The sequence below is a fragment of the Protomyctophum bolini genome (assembly GCF_963924005.1).
Source record: "Protomyctophum bolini genome assembly, chromosome: 13".
Lineage (NCBI taxonomy): Eukaryota > Metazoa > Chordata > Actinopteri > Myctophiformes > Myctophidae > Protomyctophum > Protomyctophum bolini.
In genome coordinates this window covers 37,635,549-37,652,075 of record NC_137874.1, presented here as the reverse complement: position 1 = coordinate 37,652,075, position 16,527 = coordinate 37,635,549, and the positions used below count along the sequence as shown (strand labels likewise).

Here is a 16,527-nt window from a genome sequence, read left to right as displayed (position 1 = left end):
CACAATTATGACCATGTAGTAATTTGCTTGGGATAATCGCGGTGTCATATGATCTCTTTATCTCCACATCACCTTTTTATCTGTGTAGTATATGCCCGTATATGGGCATGCCTGTGTCTGCCAGTCCTCGGTTATGTATGTGTCATACATAATGTCATATAGTGAATAATACAGGATAAGATGTTTGAAGCACAATAGATTATTGGTAGTCATTTCTTTGAATTTTCATGGTTATCACAATTATTTGTATGACAATTAAATGTGTAGTGATATTTAGTTAAAGGGTTACATATAGCTCTATAATTTGGAGGGGTTGACACTAAGGTCTCCCATTAAATCCTCCCATTATACAGAGTGATATACAATATATTTTTAAATGTAGCAACGCAAAGCAAAGCTCATGATAGGTAAACAGTGCTCTTATTTTACGTTCCACAGACACGGCTCATGATAGGTAAACAGTGCTCTTATTTTACGTTTCCCAGAAGACAGAGCGCTCTGGCCACGTTCAGGTGTTTAGACAGATGTCGGTTGCGTCCCCTCTCAAATGAGCACTTACCCCGCTCGGGCAACCTGAAAGCAAACTCCACCTGCCTGACAGTTTAAATGACCTGTCAGGGGCGGGTGGGGTAACCCTTAGTGTCAACGCCTGTACTGTGTGATGGTAATCATTGCTATAGGGTGTTTGTTCAGTAACGGGAGTCTCCCCGCCTCACCAGCTCTTTGGTAAACAGAAAAATGACTTTTCAGGTTGGGATATTAAATTCATCCAATCGGGAGAGAGAACTCATACAGGATAAGTGGAATTGGAAGTGATGACACAAAGACATTAGCAGACAAATTTGGAAATGGAACACGATAAGATGATCAATGGACACACTCCAGATTGGTTGAAATTGGCAACGCACCTGGAAATGGATTTTCCCTGTACTATAGAGTCAGAGGTATTGAGCAAACACTCAGCAACAGAAATGATTAGCCTACTATCACAAAATAGAGCTTTAACTCTTTTTCATTTTGATATATATATTTTTTACCAACAACCTTTTTGTTTTAACCTAAAGATATAGTTAACAGTGCCTTTTTAATCGTTAACTAAAGGCTCATACATACTGTAGTCTAGATTTTCGGTGGTTAGGTGACCACCGAACTACAACATGACGTCACGAGCCGCGGTGAAGAGCAAACCACCGCCACCGCTCCAGCCCTTCTCTCTGTTTTTTACTCGCCACCGCTCAACGTTGTTTCAGCTCCGGTGGTCAGCTCACCACCGGAGCGGTGGTCACCTCACCACCCAAAATCCAGACTAGTATGAATAGGCCTTAACATGTCCTGACGGTGATGACCCTATAGGTGGTGGGGGTGGGATCATGTCGGACCTGGAGAAGGCCCGCTCGGAGGAGGGCAAGGCGGACAACGGCGGCGCCGCTGAGACGGCCATCAAGGACAAACAGCTGCGCCTGGAGTCGCCCGTTCTGACGGGCTTCGACTACCAGGAGCCGTCGGGCCCCGGCGTCCAATCAGGCAACGCCTCCTCCACCAGGTTATTATGGTTTTGCATGTCATTTAACCCATTCTGACCTGAGATCAGATTCTAAAAATGTCTATTACATCCTGACAGTTTAATTATTAACCCATTCTGACCTGAGATCAGATTCTAAAAATGTCTGTTACATCCTGACGGTTTAATTATTAACCCATTCTGACCTGAGATCAGATTCTAAAAATGTCCATTACATCCTGACAGTTTAATTATTAACCCATTCTGACCCGAGATCAGATTCTAAAAATGTTTTCAAAAATAGCAGACCCACAAGCTCGTAGCGCGCCACCGAGTCAGAGAATACTGATACAAAAAACTCCTTTTGGTCGTTAACGCTGATTGAATTGGAAACATTTCCTCGTATTTCTAGTTTATTGAAATAATGTCATGCATATGTTCCCAGTGCATGCAGGCCTTGTTGACTAGATTGCTACTGACATGATCGATCATTTATATGGAGAAATCCCGTCAAGAAGCACAGCCTGCCAGACCGTGGTCTGGCAGAGTGGAGTGGGTGGGGCTTAGCGAAAGGGTCAATTGGTCCTCACTATAATGCTCAGCTCATTATTATTATTATTTGTTTCTTTAGAGTTTGTGGACGGTTCAGAAACCTGACTAACCAATGACATCATTGCTGGGGAATCCAAAATAATCCAGCTAATGTTGCTTCCTGTGAAGTTAGAACGCTCAATTGAAAACGTTTGAAGTCTTGTTTGAAATGACTAAACCTGCCTATAGTACCGACGATGTAACTGGTGTCCCGGTTTTTGAGCTGTCCTCTACGACACAACAGTTGAGCAGACAGAAACCGTGCTGTATTATAACGAGCGTTATACCGAGGATAAAATTATACAGAGACGAGGTTGAAAATGGGTGAAACTATCCTCTTGAACTGAAATGTTGTGTCGTCCATTCTAGTTGTGGTTGGTTGTTTAGTTTCATTAACTGTGCTCCTCTGTCCCTCAGTGGGTTCAACAACTGGTCTGCAGCCATTGCTCCCGCTCCGGTGGGGTCCGCCATCATCAACGAGGACGTCAGCTTCTTCAACCCGGCCGCCTCAGCAGGCAACGGTAATAATACGCCTGGAATATATACAGTATATATCTTCTGTTTATTAAAAGGCTGCAGAGATGGGAAGACCCACGTTACTGAACAAACACACTATTCACCATAGTCACACGTCGGCCATTTTACTATTGAAACACAATTTGTGCCCAAGACGTCCACAGACGTCCTAGGAATTACCGCATGTAGTGCTCAGGACGTCTGTATGTCTTGGTAAAAAAAGAAATCTTTCAAAATGAAAAAAAGTGGGTCTAAAAGTGGTTACCCCACCGTCCCACGTCGCCATTTTGAAAGAATGAAAGGGCACATAATGTGTTAAGTTAAAATAGTATATGATGTGAGGCTGTTACTACAATATTACAATATATAGCTATTTAACACGTTTACTGAACGGACACTCTATAGCAATGATTAGTATCAGAATAGCCTATGGAGCCATTTAACACTTATTTGAATGGAAAAACCTCACTTAAGGTGTTTGGACACTGGTGTGTTTTCAGAGGACGTAAAAAAAAAAAATCAACCTCACTTTATTGTCAATCACGTTTGCACACTGCCGCTGAATATTGTATCCGTCTTCTGCAGCTGTCTAGAGGGGTGTGACAGGTGACAGGCTTAGCCTGACAGCTAGTGATAGCCTACTACTTTCGGATAATACAAGTATTTGGCTTCATATACAGTATATCTTCTTCCCAAAAGGACTTTCAAGGAAGGGTATGGCCTGGTCAGCCTGCAATGGCATGCATAATATCTGGTCATCCCAGCTTAGTAAGATGTTCAAAGTAAAAAATATTTAGGACGACCGTCGAGCCGATTCTACTCTATGGCTCAGAGACATGGACACTTTCAAAGAAATTATAGAAACGGCTGGATGGCACTTACACCCGCCTTCTAATGAGAGTGTAAAATCGCTCTTGGAAGAGCCACCCATCGACTAATCTAATATACGGCAACTTTCCCCGTGTTTCTTCACTAGTCCAATCCAGAAGAACACAGTTTGCCGGCCACTAATAAAACTTAAATGTTAAACATCTGGATCACTTAATTTCCAAGAAGTCTATGCAATTAGAGAATGTAAAATAATTGTTATTTTGATCAAAGTTTGCCTGTTGACTCTAACCAACATGCATCAACACCGCATGAGATTGTGGACAAAACCTTAAAACCGACAACACAATATTCTAAGTTTAAAGTCTGAGAGGCTATATAACTCTCATCAAATGGTGGTCAAAGTGGCTCAAATTGCCCGAATAAATAATTGACCTATGATATGAAGAGGGGCTGAAAAGCACTGACCTATCCTGTCCATGTCCCCGACAGGCCTGGGTTAGGGTTAGGGTTTAAAGCACTGACCTATCCTGTCCATGTCCCCGACAGGCCTGGGTTAGGGTTAGGGTTTAAAGCACTGACCTGTCCTGTCCATGTCCCCGACAGGCCTGGGTTAGGGTTAGGGTTAGGGTTTAAAGCACTGACCTGTCCTGTCTGCTCCCCGACAGGCCTGGGTTAGGGTTAGGGTTTAAAGCACTGACCTATCCTGTCCATGTCCCCGACAGGCCTGGGTTAGGGTTAGGGTTTAAAGCACTGACCTGTCCTGTCCATGTCCCCGACAGGCCTGGGTTAGGGTTAGGGTTAGGGTTTAAAGCACTGACCTGTCCTGTCCATGTCCCCGACAGGCCTGGGTTAGGGTTAGGGTTTAAAGCACTGACCTGTCCTGTCCATGTCCCCGACAGGCCTGGGTTAGGGTTAGGGTTAGGGTTTAAAGCACTGACCTGTCCTGTCTGCTCCCCGACAGGCCTGGGTTAGGGTTAGGGTTTAAAGCACTGACCTGTCCTGTCCATGTCCCCGACAGGCCTGGGCAACGGGCCGCTGCTCTTCCAGAACTTCTCGCACCACGTCAGCCCCGGCTTCGGCGGCGGCGGCGGCAACTTCTCGCCGCAGCTCGGCGGCCACGCCCCTCCCCCCCCCCACCACGCCCCGCCCCCCCACCACGCTCCACCCGTACCGCCGCCGCCCCACCCCCACTTCCAGCCCCACCCCCTCCCGCCCCCCCACGGCCACGCCCACAACGCGCCCCAGCAGCAGCAGCACCGGCGCTCGCCCGCCGCCTCGCCCCACGGCGCCCCCCCGCTGCCGCCCCACCCCTTCTCGCACCGCGGGGGGGCGGGGCCGGGCGGCCCGCCGCCGCCGCCAGCCTTCGGCCAGCTGCCCGGCCACCTGTCCGCCGGGGGCGGCGGGCTCACCAAGCCGCCCCCCTCCCCCTGGGGCCCGGCCAGCTACCAGAGCCCCTCCCCCTCGCCCAGCTCCGCCTCCTGGAGCCCGGGAGGCGGAGGCTATGGGGGCGGAGGAGGAGGAGGAGGAGGAGGGGGCGGCTGGGGCGGCTCGCAGGTGAGGGGCGTCCTCTGGTCGCAGCTTTGTTGTTGTTGTTGTTATTTTTTATTCAATTTCATTATTTTAAATTATTATTAGTATTTTTAATTGGTGAACTCATTTAAATCATGTTTAGAATTATTTGAGATAATGTCCATCCATACGTTTTCAAACAATTGGCAGAAATAGCCGATACGCACAAGCTCACAATGTGTGACAAATCGGCTAGTTCTTCCACTTTACCACTTTTCAAACTATCTTCATATAATTGGTCCTATACTACTGTTCATGATAAAATGCCACAATTTTGTTCTGTGTCTCATAGGAGGGCTGTAGAGTGTGGGCAGTTCAGAAAGCTGTCCACCAGTGTCATCATTTCTTTCAAACATAATTTTTTGGAAAAGATATTTAGAATCGTATTATCGTGAGAACGATGGCTTCCATTTTCGCATTGCAACTTTTCAGGAATAGAAAGCCTGAAGTTTCTATTGGCTTGGATTCCCCATCGATGATGTCACTGGTGGACGGGTTTCTGAACTGCCCTCCTATGAGACACAGACCGAGTAGAAACATTTTGTGCTATTTTATCATGAACATTAGTGAGGTCCAATTATAAGTTGATAAATGGTGAAGTTACTTTAATAAAACATAATTCTAAGATTTACAAATATGCCCTGTCTTGGACACGGTACATGTTGTTATCATTAGATTTTGAATTAAATATTGTTTTCGTATCCAACCAAGCCTATAGAAGATTAAAACCTGGAAATGCCATTTGTTTATTTTACTTCACGACTACATTCATTCAACGTCCAATCAATGCCGTGCTCCTCCTCTGTGGCAGGGCGGCAGGGACTACCGGCGGGGGATGAACGGCGGCGTGACGCCCATCAACTCCATCTCGCCGCTGAAGAAGACCTTCCCCAACAATCACATGAGCGCCGGCTCTCAGAAGTACCCCCGCAACGGGCCCGCCGTGGGGGGCTTCAACCCCAAGTCCTGGATGGACGACGGCGTGGGACGCAACGACAACATCTTCCCCTTCCAGGTCAGTGGGCCGTCTGTCTCCAACACATTCGTATATGACTTGTAGATCTGCGTCTTTTGTTCATTAATCTGAGCGCCCGTCATTGGCGTAGTTCTACGTTAAATGGTCTTTTTTTTTATAGTGGTTCTGACCGATCGGGTCGTAATGCTACTTAATACGTTTAGTGCTGGTTTGCTAGGTGATTGTGTTAAACGTGAATGGTTCCCATCCACGGTTCCATACGTACTGTAGATTCTCCATCCCAATTCTAGGCATCGGAGGCGAAATGGTGTGCACATATAGACATAAATGGGCGCCACCTGACGGCAGATCTCGTCTCACGAACGATTTTCTCCTGATTTGTCTCTCTGAAAATAATATCGTTTTTTGTGGCAGTACGTGGGGAAGATTGTGTGGCTTGTGACGATCGGGTCCAATATTTAGTTCAGTGACCATGGAGCTAAAGAATGGTTCAGATGCTGTGTTCACGTTCACTGTGGTTCAGAAGCTGTGTTCACGTTCACTGTGGTTCAGATGCTGTGTTCACGTTCACTGTGGTTCAGATGCTGTGTTCACGTTACCCGCACCCCGCTTTGACAACCACTGTTCTATATGGAAGCATTTTGCAAAGTGGTCAAACTATCAAGTGGACATAAAGAGTGTTTGAAAAGAGTTTTGAATTGGTATGAGTAGCGATAGAAAATGTGTTCAGAAGCATTCTTCACATATCTCATAAAAAGCCGGGGGGATCCCTAGTCTCTAGAGCCAGACCTCTATTCTACATAGTGTCTTCTGAAAAGCCACGAATGGAAGCCGTCATCTGTTGTGTCATCGCGGAAATATATTTTTAAATATCTTTAACCACTTGAACCCCAGCATCTTTATGCTGAAGGGAGGGGAGGGGAGGGAGGTGGGAAATGGCCAAGAATAGCCGGCCGACACGTGTTGTGAGCTTGCCGACCGGCTATTTCTGGGAAAGGCAAGTACAGAGCCAACTCGGGTCCAGTTAGAACAGAGGGTCTAAGTGGTTACATTTTAGAATGTCAGTTTTGTGCTGAGCAGCAAGCTGGATAAAATGGCAAATACGTGCAAGATATAGCACATGATGACATGATTATATTGGCACATTTCCTAATAATGATGACTCAATCAGGCAAGCTGGTACACTCAGACTTCCCAGTAATTCTGATAACATTGCACTTCCAGGGAACAGTGCACAGACGTTTAGTGCACTGTTCTGTGGAAGAAAATGTTCACTTTGCTACATCACTAAATGCATGGTCAGGGACCACATGCAATACCTCCACGGACCACCAGTGGTCCACGGACCACCTGTTGAAAACCCAACACAACAGTGGTCCCCAGTTTGATCCTTAGTCAAGGTGGTGGTCCTAGGTTCACAATCAGTTGAAAACCCCTGCACTAAGCACATAGGGCATAGAATGATAAACACAATTCTATACATATTGTGCTACACAGCACCTTATGTCTATACTGTACCTTACCGGACTAGATGTCACGGCACGTGACGTACAGTGTGTACTGTACTGTGATGATTGAGTGACAAATAATACACCTGGAATCTTGACCACCAGTGTTGCCATGTCTGTTAACTTATTACATAAGCAAGTTTGGGCTTGTTTTTCTTGTGAAGTCACTTTTTTTAGTCACAGATATTGGGTGGTTGTGGGGTTTCTTTTGGGCCTGTAGTTTCTTATTTAGGCTCGCTTGATGTTGATGTTGTTTAAACCAGTGGTTCTTAAACATTTTCACAGAAAAGACCCATCTTGTGCGGCGCCAGGGACCTCTCCATAAGAGATTTGTATTGTTCAAATGTTTAAAGAAATATTAAAAAAAATGCAAAAAGAAAACAAATGCTGTTCTGCAAGGAAGCTCACAATGTGTCGCATCGCAGCGCGCTGTAAACTTGTAGGTCGGCCATTTCCAAATAGCCGTATTGCCTAGGCTTCTTTTGGGCTTGTTTTCATTGACCTGGTTGCTTATTTCTCTCGAAAAAAAATCGTACAACACTGTCCACTGCCCACTGTCCACATACATACTGTACAACATCATCGTGCCGTACAGGCCCCTCTATCCGCCCTTACAGTTGTGCCACAATATGTAGCGTAGCTGTGTTGGCATCTAACGGGACAGATGTCAGAGGTCGTCTGCCTCTTGCTATAGCCATCCTTCATGGGAGGAATTCACGGCCGAAGTGTGACGAGCCAAACAGATTTGTCTGGAACCTGGCTATAACCAACCAGGGCCCAGTATGCAAATATGGGGCGGGACATTGCAAAAAATAAAAATATATACTGAGAGGGAGGACTCGCTAGTATCGCTACACGAGTCTAGGCCGGTCAGCCCCCTCACCTCCCAACCCTAACGATGATGATGATGAGTAATGTGGCGGTGTCACCGCAGTGCTGCCTTCCACGCACATGTGCTTGTGGTGGTGGGGGAAGGGGGAGGGAGACTCTAAATGAAGATGGTGAATGAGAGCCTAAAGTCTGATTTTTAGGCCTGCCACAAATGATTATATTGTTGCTGTCCATTTGTTATTCCGGGTTCTATGTTACCCACTTCCCTGTTAGTGTTGGTGTGTTGGTGGGGAACATAGACATGCTCCCAGCAGACCTACAATCTCAGCAATGCACGGCATCACTGTGGTTCAGATGCTGTGTTCACGTTCACTGTAGTTCAGATGCTGTGTTCACGTTCACTGTGGTTCAGATGCTGTGTTCACGTTCACCCTGGTATTGGAATGAATCAGTTCTCACGTCTGTCATTTTGCGTTCCATGGCAGCCAGCATTGTCATCTTATGGCAGTGCATCTCAAAGTGGACCCCCAAATCGATCTGTATTTGTATTATGTAACTTTTCTTTCTTTTAATTCTTCAAAAATATCCAAACATTTTTCGGTATTTTTCAAAACATTTTCCCCGCACCCCACTTTGACAACCACTGTTCTATATGGAAGCATGTCGCAAAGTGGTCAAACTAGCAAATGGACATAAAGAGTGTTTGAAAAGAGTTTTGAATTGGTACGAGTAGCGATAGAAAACGTGTTCAGAAGCATTCTTCACATAATAAAACCCCAATGTTCTCAGATATCTCATAAAAAGCCGGGGGGATCCCTAGTCTCTAGAGCCAGACCACTATTGTACATAGTGTCAGTGTAGAACTACTGCCTTCTGAAAAGCCACGAATGGAAGCCGTCATCTGTTGTGTCATCGCGGAAATATATTTTTAAATATCTTTAACCACTTGAACCCCTGCAGCATCTTTATGCTGAAGGGAGGGGAGGGGAGGGAGGTGGGAAATGGCCAAGAATAGCCGGCCGACACGTGTTGTGAGCTTGCCGACCGGCTATTTTTGGGAAAGGCAAGTACAGAGCCAACTCGGGTCCAGTTAGAACAGAGGGTCTAAGTGGTTACATTTTAGAATGTCAGTTTTCTGCTGAGCAGCAAGCTGGATGAAATGGCAAATACGTGCAAGATATAGCACATGATGACATGATTATATTGGCACATTTCCTAATAATGATGACTCAATCAGGCAAGCTGGTACACTCAGACTTCCCAGTAATTCTGATAACATTGCACTTCCACGGAACAGTGCACAGACGTTTAGTGCACTGTGTTCTGTGGAAGAAAATGTTCACTTTGCTACATCACTAAATGCATGGTCAGGGACCACATGCAATACCTCCACGGACCACCAGTGGTCCACGCCGGACCACCTGTTGAAAACCCAACACAACAGTGGTCCCCAGGTTGATCCTTAGTCAAGGTGGTGGTCCCTGGTTCACAATTAGTTTAAAACCCCTGCACTAAGCACAGGGGCATGGAATGATAATGCCCCTAAAGTAAACACAATTATATACATATTGTGCTACACCTTATGTCTATACTGTATCTTACCGGACTGGATGTCACGGCACGTGACGTACAGTGTGTACTTGGATGATTGAGTGACAAATAATACACCTGGAATCTTGACCACCAGTGTTGCCATGTCTGTTAACTTATTATATAAGCAAGTTTGGGGCTTGTTTTTCTTGTGAAGTCACTTTTTTAGTCACAGATATTGGGGTGGTTGTGGGTTTTTTTTGGGGGCCTGTAGTTTCTTATTTAGGCTCGCTTGATCTTGATGTTGTTTAAACCAGTGGTTCTTATTAAACATTTTCACAGAAAAGACCCATCTTGTGCCAGGGACCTCTGGCACAGAGATGAGATTTGTATTCAAATGTTTAAAGAAAAATGCAAAAAGAAAACAAATTCTGTTCTGAGAGCTCAGAGTCACAATGTGGCGCATCGCAGCGCGCTGTAAACTTGTAGGTCGGCCATTTCCAAATAGCCGTATTGCCTATAGGCTTCTTTTGGGCTTGTTTTCATTGACCTGGTTGCTTATTTCTCTCGCAAAAATCGTACAACGCTGATGGCCGCCCACTGTCTGCATACATACTGTACAACATCATCCCCTCTATCCGCCCTTACAGTTGTGCCACAATATGTAGCGTAGCTGTGTTGGCATCTAACGGGACAGATGTCAGAGGTCATCTGCCTCTTGCTATAGCCATCCTTCATGGGAGGAATTCACGGCCGAAGTGTGACGAGCCAAACAGATTTGTCTGGAACCTGGCTATAACCAACCAGGGCCCAGTATGCAAATATGGGGCGGGACATTGCAAAAAAAGAAAAAAAAAATACTGAGAGGGAGGACTCGCTAGTATCGCTACATGAGTCTAGGCCGGTCAGCCCCCTCACCTCCCAACCCTGACGATGATGATGATGAGTAATGTGGCGGTGTCACCGCAGTGCTGCCTTCCACGCACATGTGCTTGTGGTGGTGGGGGAAGGGGGAGGGGGAGGGAGACTTTAAATGAAGATGGTGAATGAGAGCCTAAAGTCTGATTTTAGGCCTGCCACAAATGATTATGTTGTTGCTGTCCATTTGTTATTCCGGGTTCTATGTTACCCACTTCCCTGTTAGTGTTAGGGTTGCAGACGGGGAACATAGACATGCTCCCATGCAGCAGACCTACAATCTCAGCAATGCACGGCATTGTGAGATTGCATTACTTTTCTTTGTAGTTGTTACGTCCCCACCAAAGAGGTCCAGGTGTTATGTTATGTTTGTGCAAAAGCTCCTTATTGGCTGTTTCCCCATACCATAAGCCCTAAATGAATTGCATTGAATTGAATGGGAATTGAATGGGGCTATGGGGTGTTGTGCTAATTCGCTTATTTCCATCGCTCAAAATTATAATTTCTTTGTATATATCCTCTCTTCATAATGTAAATAATATCCCAAACGGCACACTTTACTACTTATTTTGATGGAAATAAGCGAACTAGCATAACACCCCATAGCCCCATTCAATTCCCATTCAATGCAATGCAATTCATTTAGGGCTTATGGTAGGGGAAATAGCCAATAAGGAGTTTTTGCACAAAAAACACCTGGACCTCTTTGGTGGGCACGTAACGACTACAAAGAAAGGTAAGAAAGATAAGAAAGCATTCTAGCATGGAATTCTCCTTTAGGAATTCTCCTTTAAGAATTCTGTCTACTCAGTCACTCTCACTCCGAGGAGGGCTGTGGACAGTTCAGAAACCTGTCTACTCACTCAGTGTCTCAGAGGAGAGTTGTGGACAGTTCAGAAACCTGTCTACTCACTCTGTGTCTCAGAGGTGGGCTGTGGACAGTTCAGAAACCTGTCTACTCACTCAGTGTCTCAGAGGAGGGCTGTGGACAGTTCAGATACCTTCCCTAGTGCCTACCAGTGACATCGGTAGGCAGGTTTGGCTTCTATTGTAAAGCTAGTGGATTGCGCTCATCCAGTCCCTCGCTGGTGCTGGACAACAGGTTGATGCAGTGTAAGAGAGAGAGAGAGAGAGAGAGAGAGAGAGAGAGAGAGAGAGAGAAGTCTGCCCACAGTTAGTGCCACAGTGTTTTATTTATCTAAAATACCGACATTCATAGACTCGACTTACCAGGAACGGAAAGGCTGTGGTATATTTTAGCTTGGAAACCCCACCGGTCACTGGTAGGCATGTTTCTGAACTGTCCACAGAGTGAGAGGGCAAAGAAAATGGTGCTATCTTATCATGAGCATTACTGATGCACCCAATCTTCGTCCGCAGAAAATATTCGGCAGAAAATGGCTGATAATGCATTTTATAATAGGCAGGAAATATATCACCAAATAGTGTATTCAATTAATGCATTCAAAAGAGATGAATAAATGTTTTATGGACCCATAAAACATATAATAAGTGATTATTATTCAAGTTAAGTTATGCCATGAATCAGGTAGCTATAATTAAGGTAAGGCCATGACAGCAATGGTAGGAAAAAAAAGATATAATATTAATCGTATTCGGTTTTCGGCCAAGAATTTCCCTTTCGGTGCATCCCTAATGAGCATTATTGTTGAGGGCCTGTTATACAACCATGGGTTGAATGTGGGTGAAGTGCTACTTAAAGAAAAGGTTAAAAAAAAAAAGTGAGTAGGCTAGGCTTATTCTTCCACCATTGTGTAATGTGGGTATGCGATATGGAATTATGAGGATGGAGTTACGGGGGGTGGGGGGGAGATATGCGAGACGTAAGGCGAGAAATCGGCATCGGATTACCGCCATTAATGTTTGCTAAACGATGAAAAGAATCTGACCGAAAGAGCCGTGTATGAATGAATGAGTGAGTGAATAGGAGGGCGTAGGTACCTAATATACAGTACATATACCCCACTGCGTGACATGTAACCTAATGGTGTCCACTGTTACCATGTCATTAATAACCCATGCAGGAACACGCACGCACGCTCGTGCGCACACCCTAGCAGCCATTGTGAAAATGCCAGCCTCATCCAACAGTATAATGAGATGTAGATAGTCCAGTATGTAGTGCAGATAAGGGGGTCTTCAATAAGGGGGTCTTCGTGTGTAGCAAAGGGCTGATGGGATTGATGGAGCGAGCTAAACGCTGGGATGGGGATGAATTTGCTTTATTGATCGAGGCTAAGGATTGATTGATTGGGTCTTGGCGAGAAGGCAGGGGGGGGGGGGGCAGGGTGGGCTGTTTGCAATGCGCTGGGCAGGGCAGGGCTGTCATTTTAGTTACTTGAAGATTAATGTTCATAGTCATACAGATTATTGCGATTGACGGTTGAGTTGTGTTTTTGGAGCTGACTATGTGCTATGGAGCCAGGTGGGGATGAGGGTGATATGGAGCCAGTTTGGGAGGAGGGTGATATGAAGACAAGGTGGGGGATGGAGGAGGGTGATATGGAGTCAGTTTGGGAGGAGGGTGATATGAAGACAAGGTGGGGATGGAGGAGGGTGATATGGAGTCAGTTTGGGAGGAGGGTGATATGAAGACAAGGTGGGGGATGGAGGAGGGTGATATGGAGTCAGTTTGGGAGGAGGGTGATATGAAGACAAGGTGGGGATGGAGGAGGGTGATATGGAGTCAGTTTGGGAGGAGGGTGATATGAAGACAAGGTGGGGATGGAGGAGGGTGATATGGAGCGAGTTTGGGAGGAGGGTGATATGAAGACAAGGTGGGGATGGAGGAGGGTGATATTTAGCGTAACAAGCCTGCTAAGAGGCTTGGTTCTGCACTGATCTGGGAACTGTGAGTGTTCCTGACTCTGTGGCCGTGATGGTGTCATGACTTAGAATTTATACTTCTCCACTAGTCCCTCCCTAACATTTATAGTGTGTATATATAAAAAAATGTCTATTTTTTTTTAAGGTAGTCGATGAATATTTTTCGACGAATAGTTTCAGTCGACATATCATCACATCCACATAATCATTCTATGTTACCTTCCACATCCACACAATCATTCTACGTTACCTTCCACATCCACACAATCATTCTATGTTACCTTCCACATCCACACAATCATTCTATGTTACCGTCCACATCCACATAATCATTCTATGTTACCTTCCACATCAACATAATCATTCTATGTTACCTTCCACATCAACATAATCATTCTATGTTACCTTCCACATCCACACAATCATTCTATGTTACCGTCCACATCCACATAATCATTCTATGTTACCTTCCACATCAACATAATCATTCTATGTTACCTTCCACATCAACATAATCATTCTATGTTACCTTCCACATCAACATAATCATTCTATGTTACCTTCCACATCCACGTAATCATTCTATGTTACCTTCCACATCCACATAATCATTCTATGTTACCTTCCACATCCACAGAATCATTCTATGTTACCTTCCACATCCACGTAATCATTCTATGTTACCTTCCACATCAACATAATCATTCTATGTTACCTTCCACATCAACATAATCATTCTATGTTACCTTCCACATCCACAGAATCATTCTATGTTACCTTCCACATCCACAGAATCATTCTATGTTACCTTCCACATCCACATAATCATTCTATGTTACCTTCCACATCCTCATAATCATTCTATGTTACCTTCCACATCCACACAATCATTCTATGTTACCGTCCACATCCACATAATCATTCTATGTTACCTTCCACATCAACATAATCATTCTATGTTACCTTCCACATCAACATAATCATTCTATGTTACCTTCCACATCAACATAATCATTCTATGTTACCTTCCACATCCACGTAATCATTCTATGTTACCTTCCACATCCACATAATCATTCTATGTTACCTTCCACATCCACAGAATCATTCTATGTTACCTTCCACATCCACGTAATCATTCTATGTTACCTTCCACATCAACATAATCATTCTATGTTACCTTCCACATCAACATAATCATTCTATGTTACCTTCCACATCCACATAATCATTCTATGTTACCTTCCACATCCACATAATCATTCTATGTTACCTTCCACATTCACATAATCATTCTATGTTACCTTCCACATCAACATAATCATTCTATGTTACCTTCCACATCAACATAATCATTCTATGTTACCTTCCACATCCACATAATCATTCTATGTTACCTTCCACATCAACATAATCATTCTATGTTACCTTCCACATCCACGTAATCATTCTATGTTACCTTCCACATCCACATAATCATTCTATGTTACCTTCCACATCAACATAATCATTCTATGTTACCTTCCACATCCACATAATCATTCTATGTTACCTTCCACATCCACATAATCATTCTATGTTACCTTCCACATCCACATAATCATTCTATGTTACCTTCCACATCCACATAATCATTCTATGTTACCTTCCACATCCACATAATCATTCTGTTACCTTCCACATCCACATAATCATTCTATGTTACCTTCCACATCCACATAATCATTCTATGTTACCTTCCACATCCACATAATCATTCTATGTTACCTTCCACATCCACATAATCATTCTATGTTACCTTCCACATCCACATAATCATTCTATGTTACCTTCCACATCCACATAATCATTCTATGTTACCTTCCACATCAACATAATCATTCTATGTTACCTTCCACATCCACATAATCATTCTATGTTACCTTCCACATCCACAGAATCATTCTATGTTACCTTCCACATCCACATAATCATTCTATGTTACCTTCCACATCCACATAATCATTCTATGTTACCTTCCACATCCACATAATCATTCTATGTTACCTTCCACATCCACATAATCATTCTATGTTACCTTCCACATCCACATAATCATTCTATGTTACCTTCCACATCCACGTAATCATTCTATGTTACCTTCCACATCCACATAATCATTCTATGTTACCTTCCACATCCACATAATCATTCTATGTTACCTTCCACATCCACATAATCATTCTATGTTACCGTTCACATCCACATAATCATTCTATGTTACCTTCCACATCCACATAATCATTCTATGTTACCTTCCACATCCACATAATCATTCTATGTTACCGTCCACATCCACATAATCATTCTATGTTACCTTCCACATCCACATAATCATTCTATGTTACCGTTCACATCCACATAATCATTCTATGTTACCTTCCACATCCACATAATCATTCTATGTTACCGTTCACATCCACATAATCATTCTATGTTACCTTCCACATCCACATAATCATTCTATGTTACCTTCCACATCCTCATAATCATTCTATGTTACCTTCCACATCCACACAATCATTCTATGTTACCGTCCACATCCACATAATCATTCTATGTTACCTTCCACATCAACATAATCATTCTATGTTACCTTCCACATCAACATAATCATTCTATGTTACCTTCCACATCAACATAATCATTCTATGTTACCTTCCACATCAACATAATCATTCTATGTTACCTTCCACATCCACGTAATCATTCTATGTTACCTTCCACATCCACATAATCATTCTATGTTACCTTCCACATCCACAGAATCATTCTATGTTACCTTCCACATCCACGTAATCATTCTATGTTACCTTCCACATCAACATAATCATTCTATGTTACCTTCCACATCAACATAATCATTCTAT

General features: G+C 44.0%; 1 protein-coding gene across 6 annotated transcripts in view; it reads left to right on the top strand.

Moving 5' to 3' along the window:
- LOC308326661 (cytoplasmic polyadenylation element-binding protein 4-like) overlaps positions 1-16,527 on the top strand; it is a 55,696-nt gene that overhangs the window by 3,569 nt on the left and 35,600 nt on the right. For all 6 annotated transcript variants that reach the window (XM_080779643.1, XM_080779644.1, XM_080779641.1 and 3 more), the window contains 4 exons: positions 1,354-1,543; positions 2,510-2,613; positions 4,458-4,993; positions 5,820-6,023. In XM_080779643.1, coding sequence (XP_080635769.1) covers positions 1,354-1,543; positions 2,510-2,613; positions 4,458-4,993; positions 5,820-6,023 — 1,034 coding nt within the window. The remainder of the gene's footprint in view (positions 1-1,353; positions 1,544-2,509; positions 2,614-4,457; positions 4,994-5,819; positions 6,024-16,527) is intronic.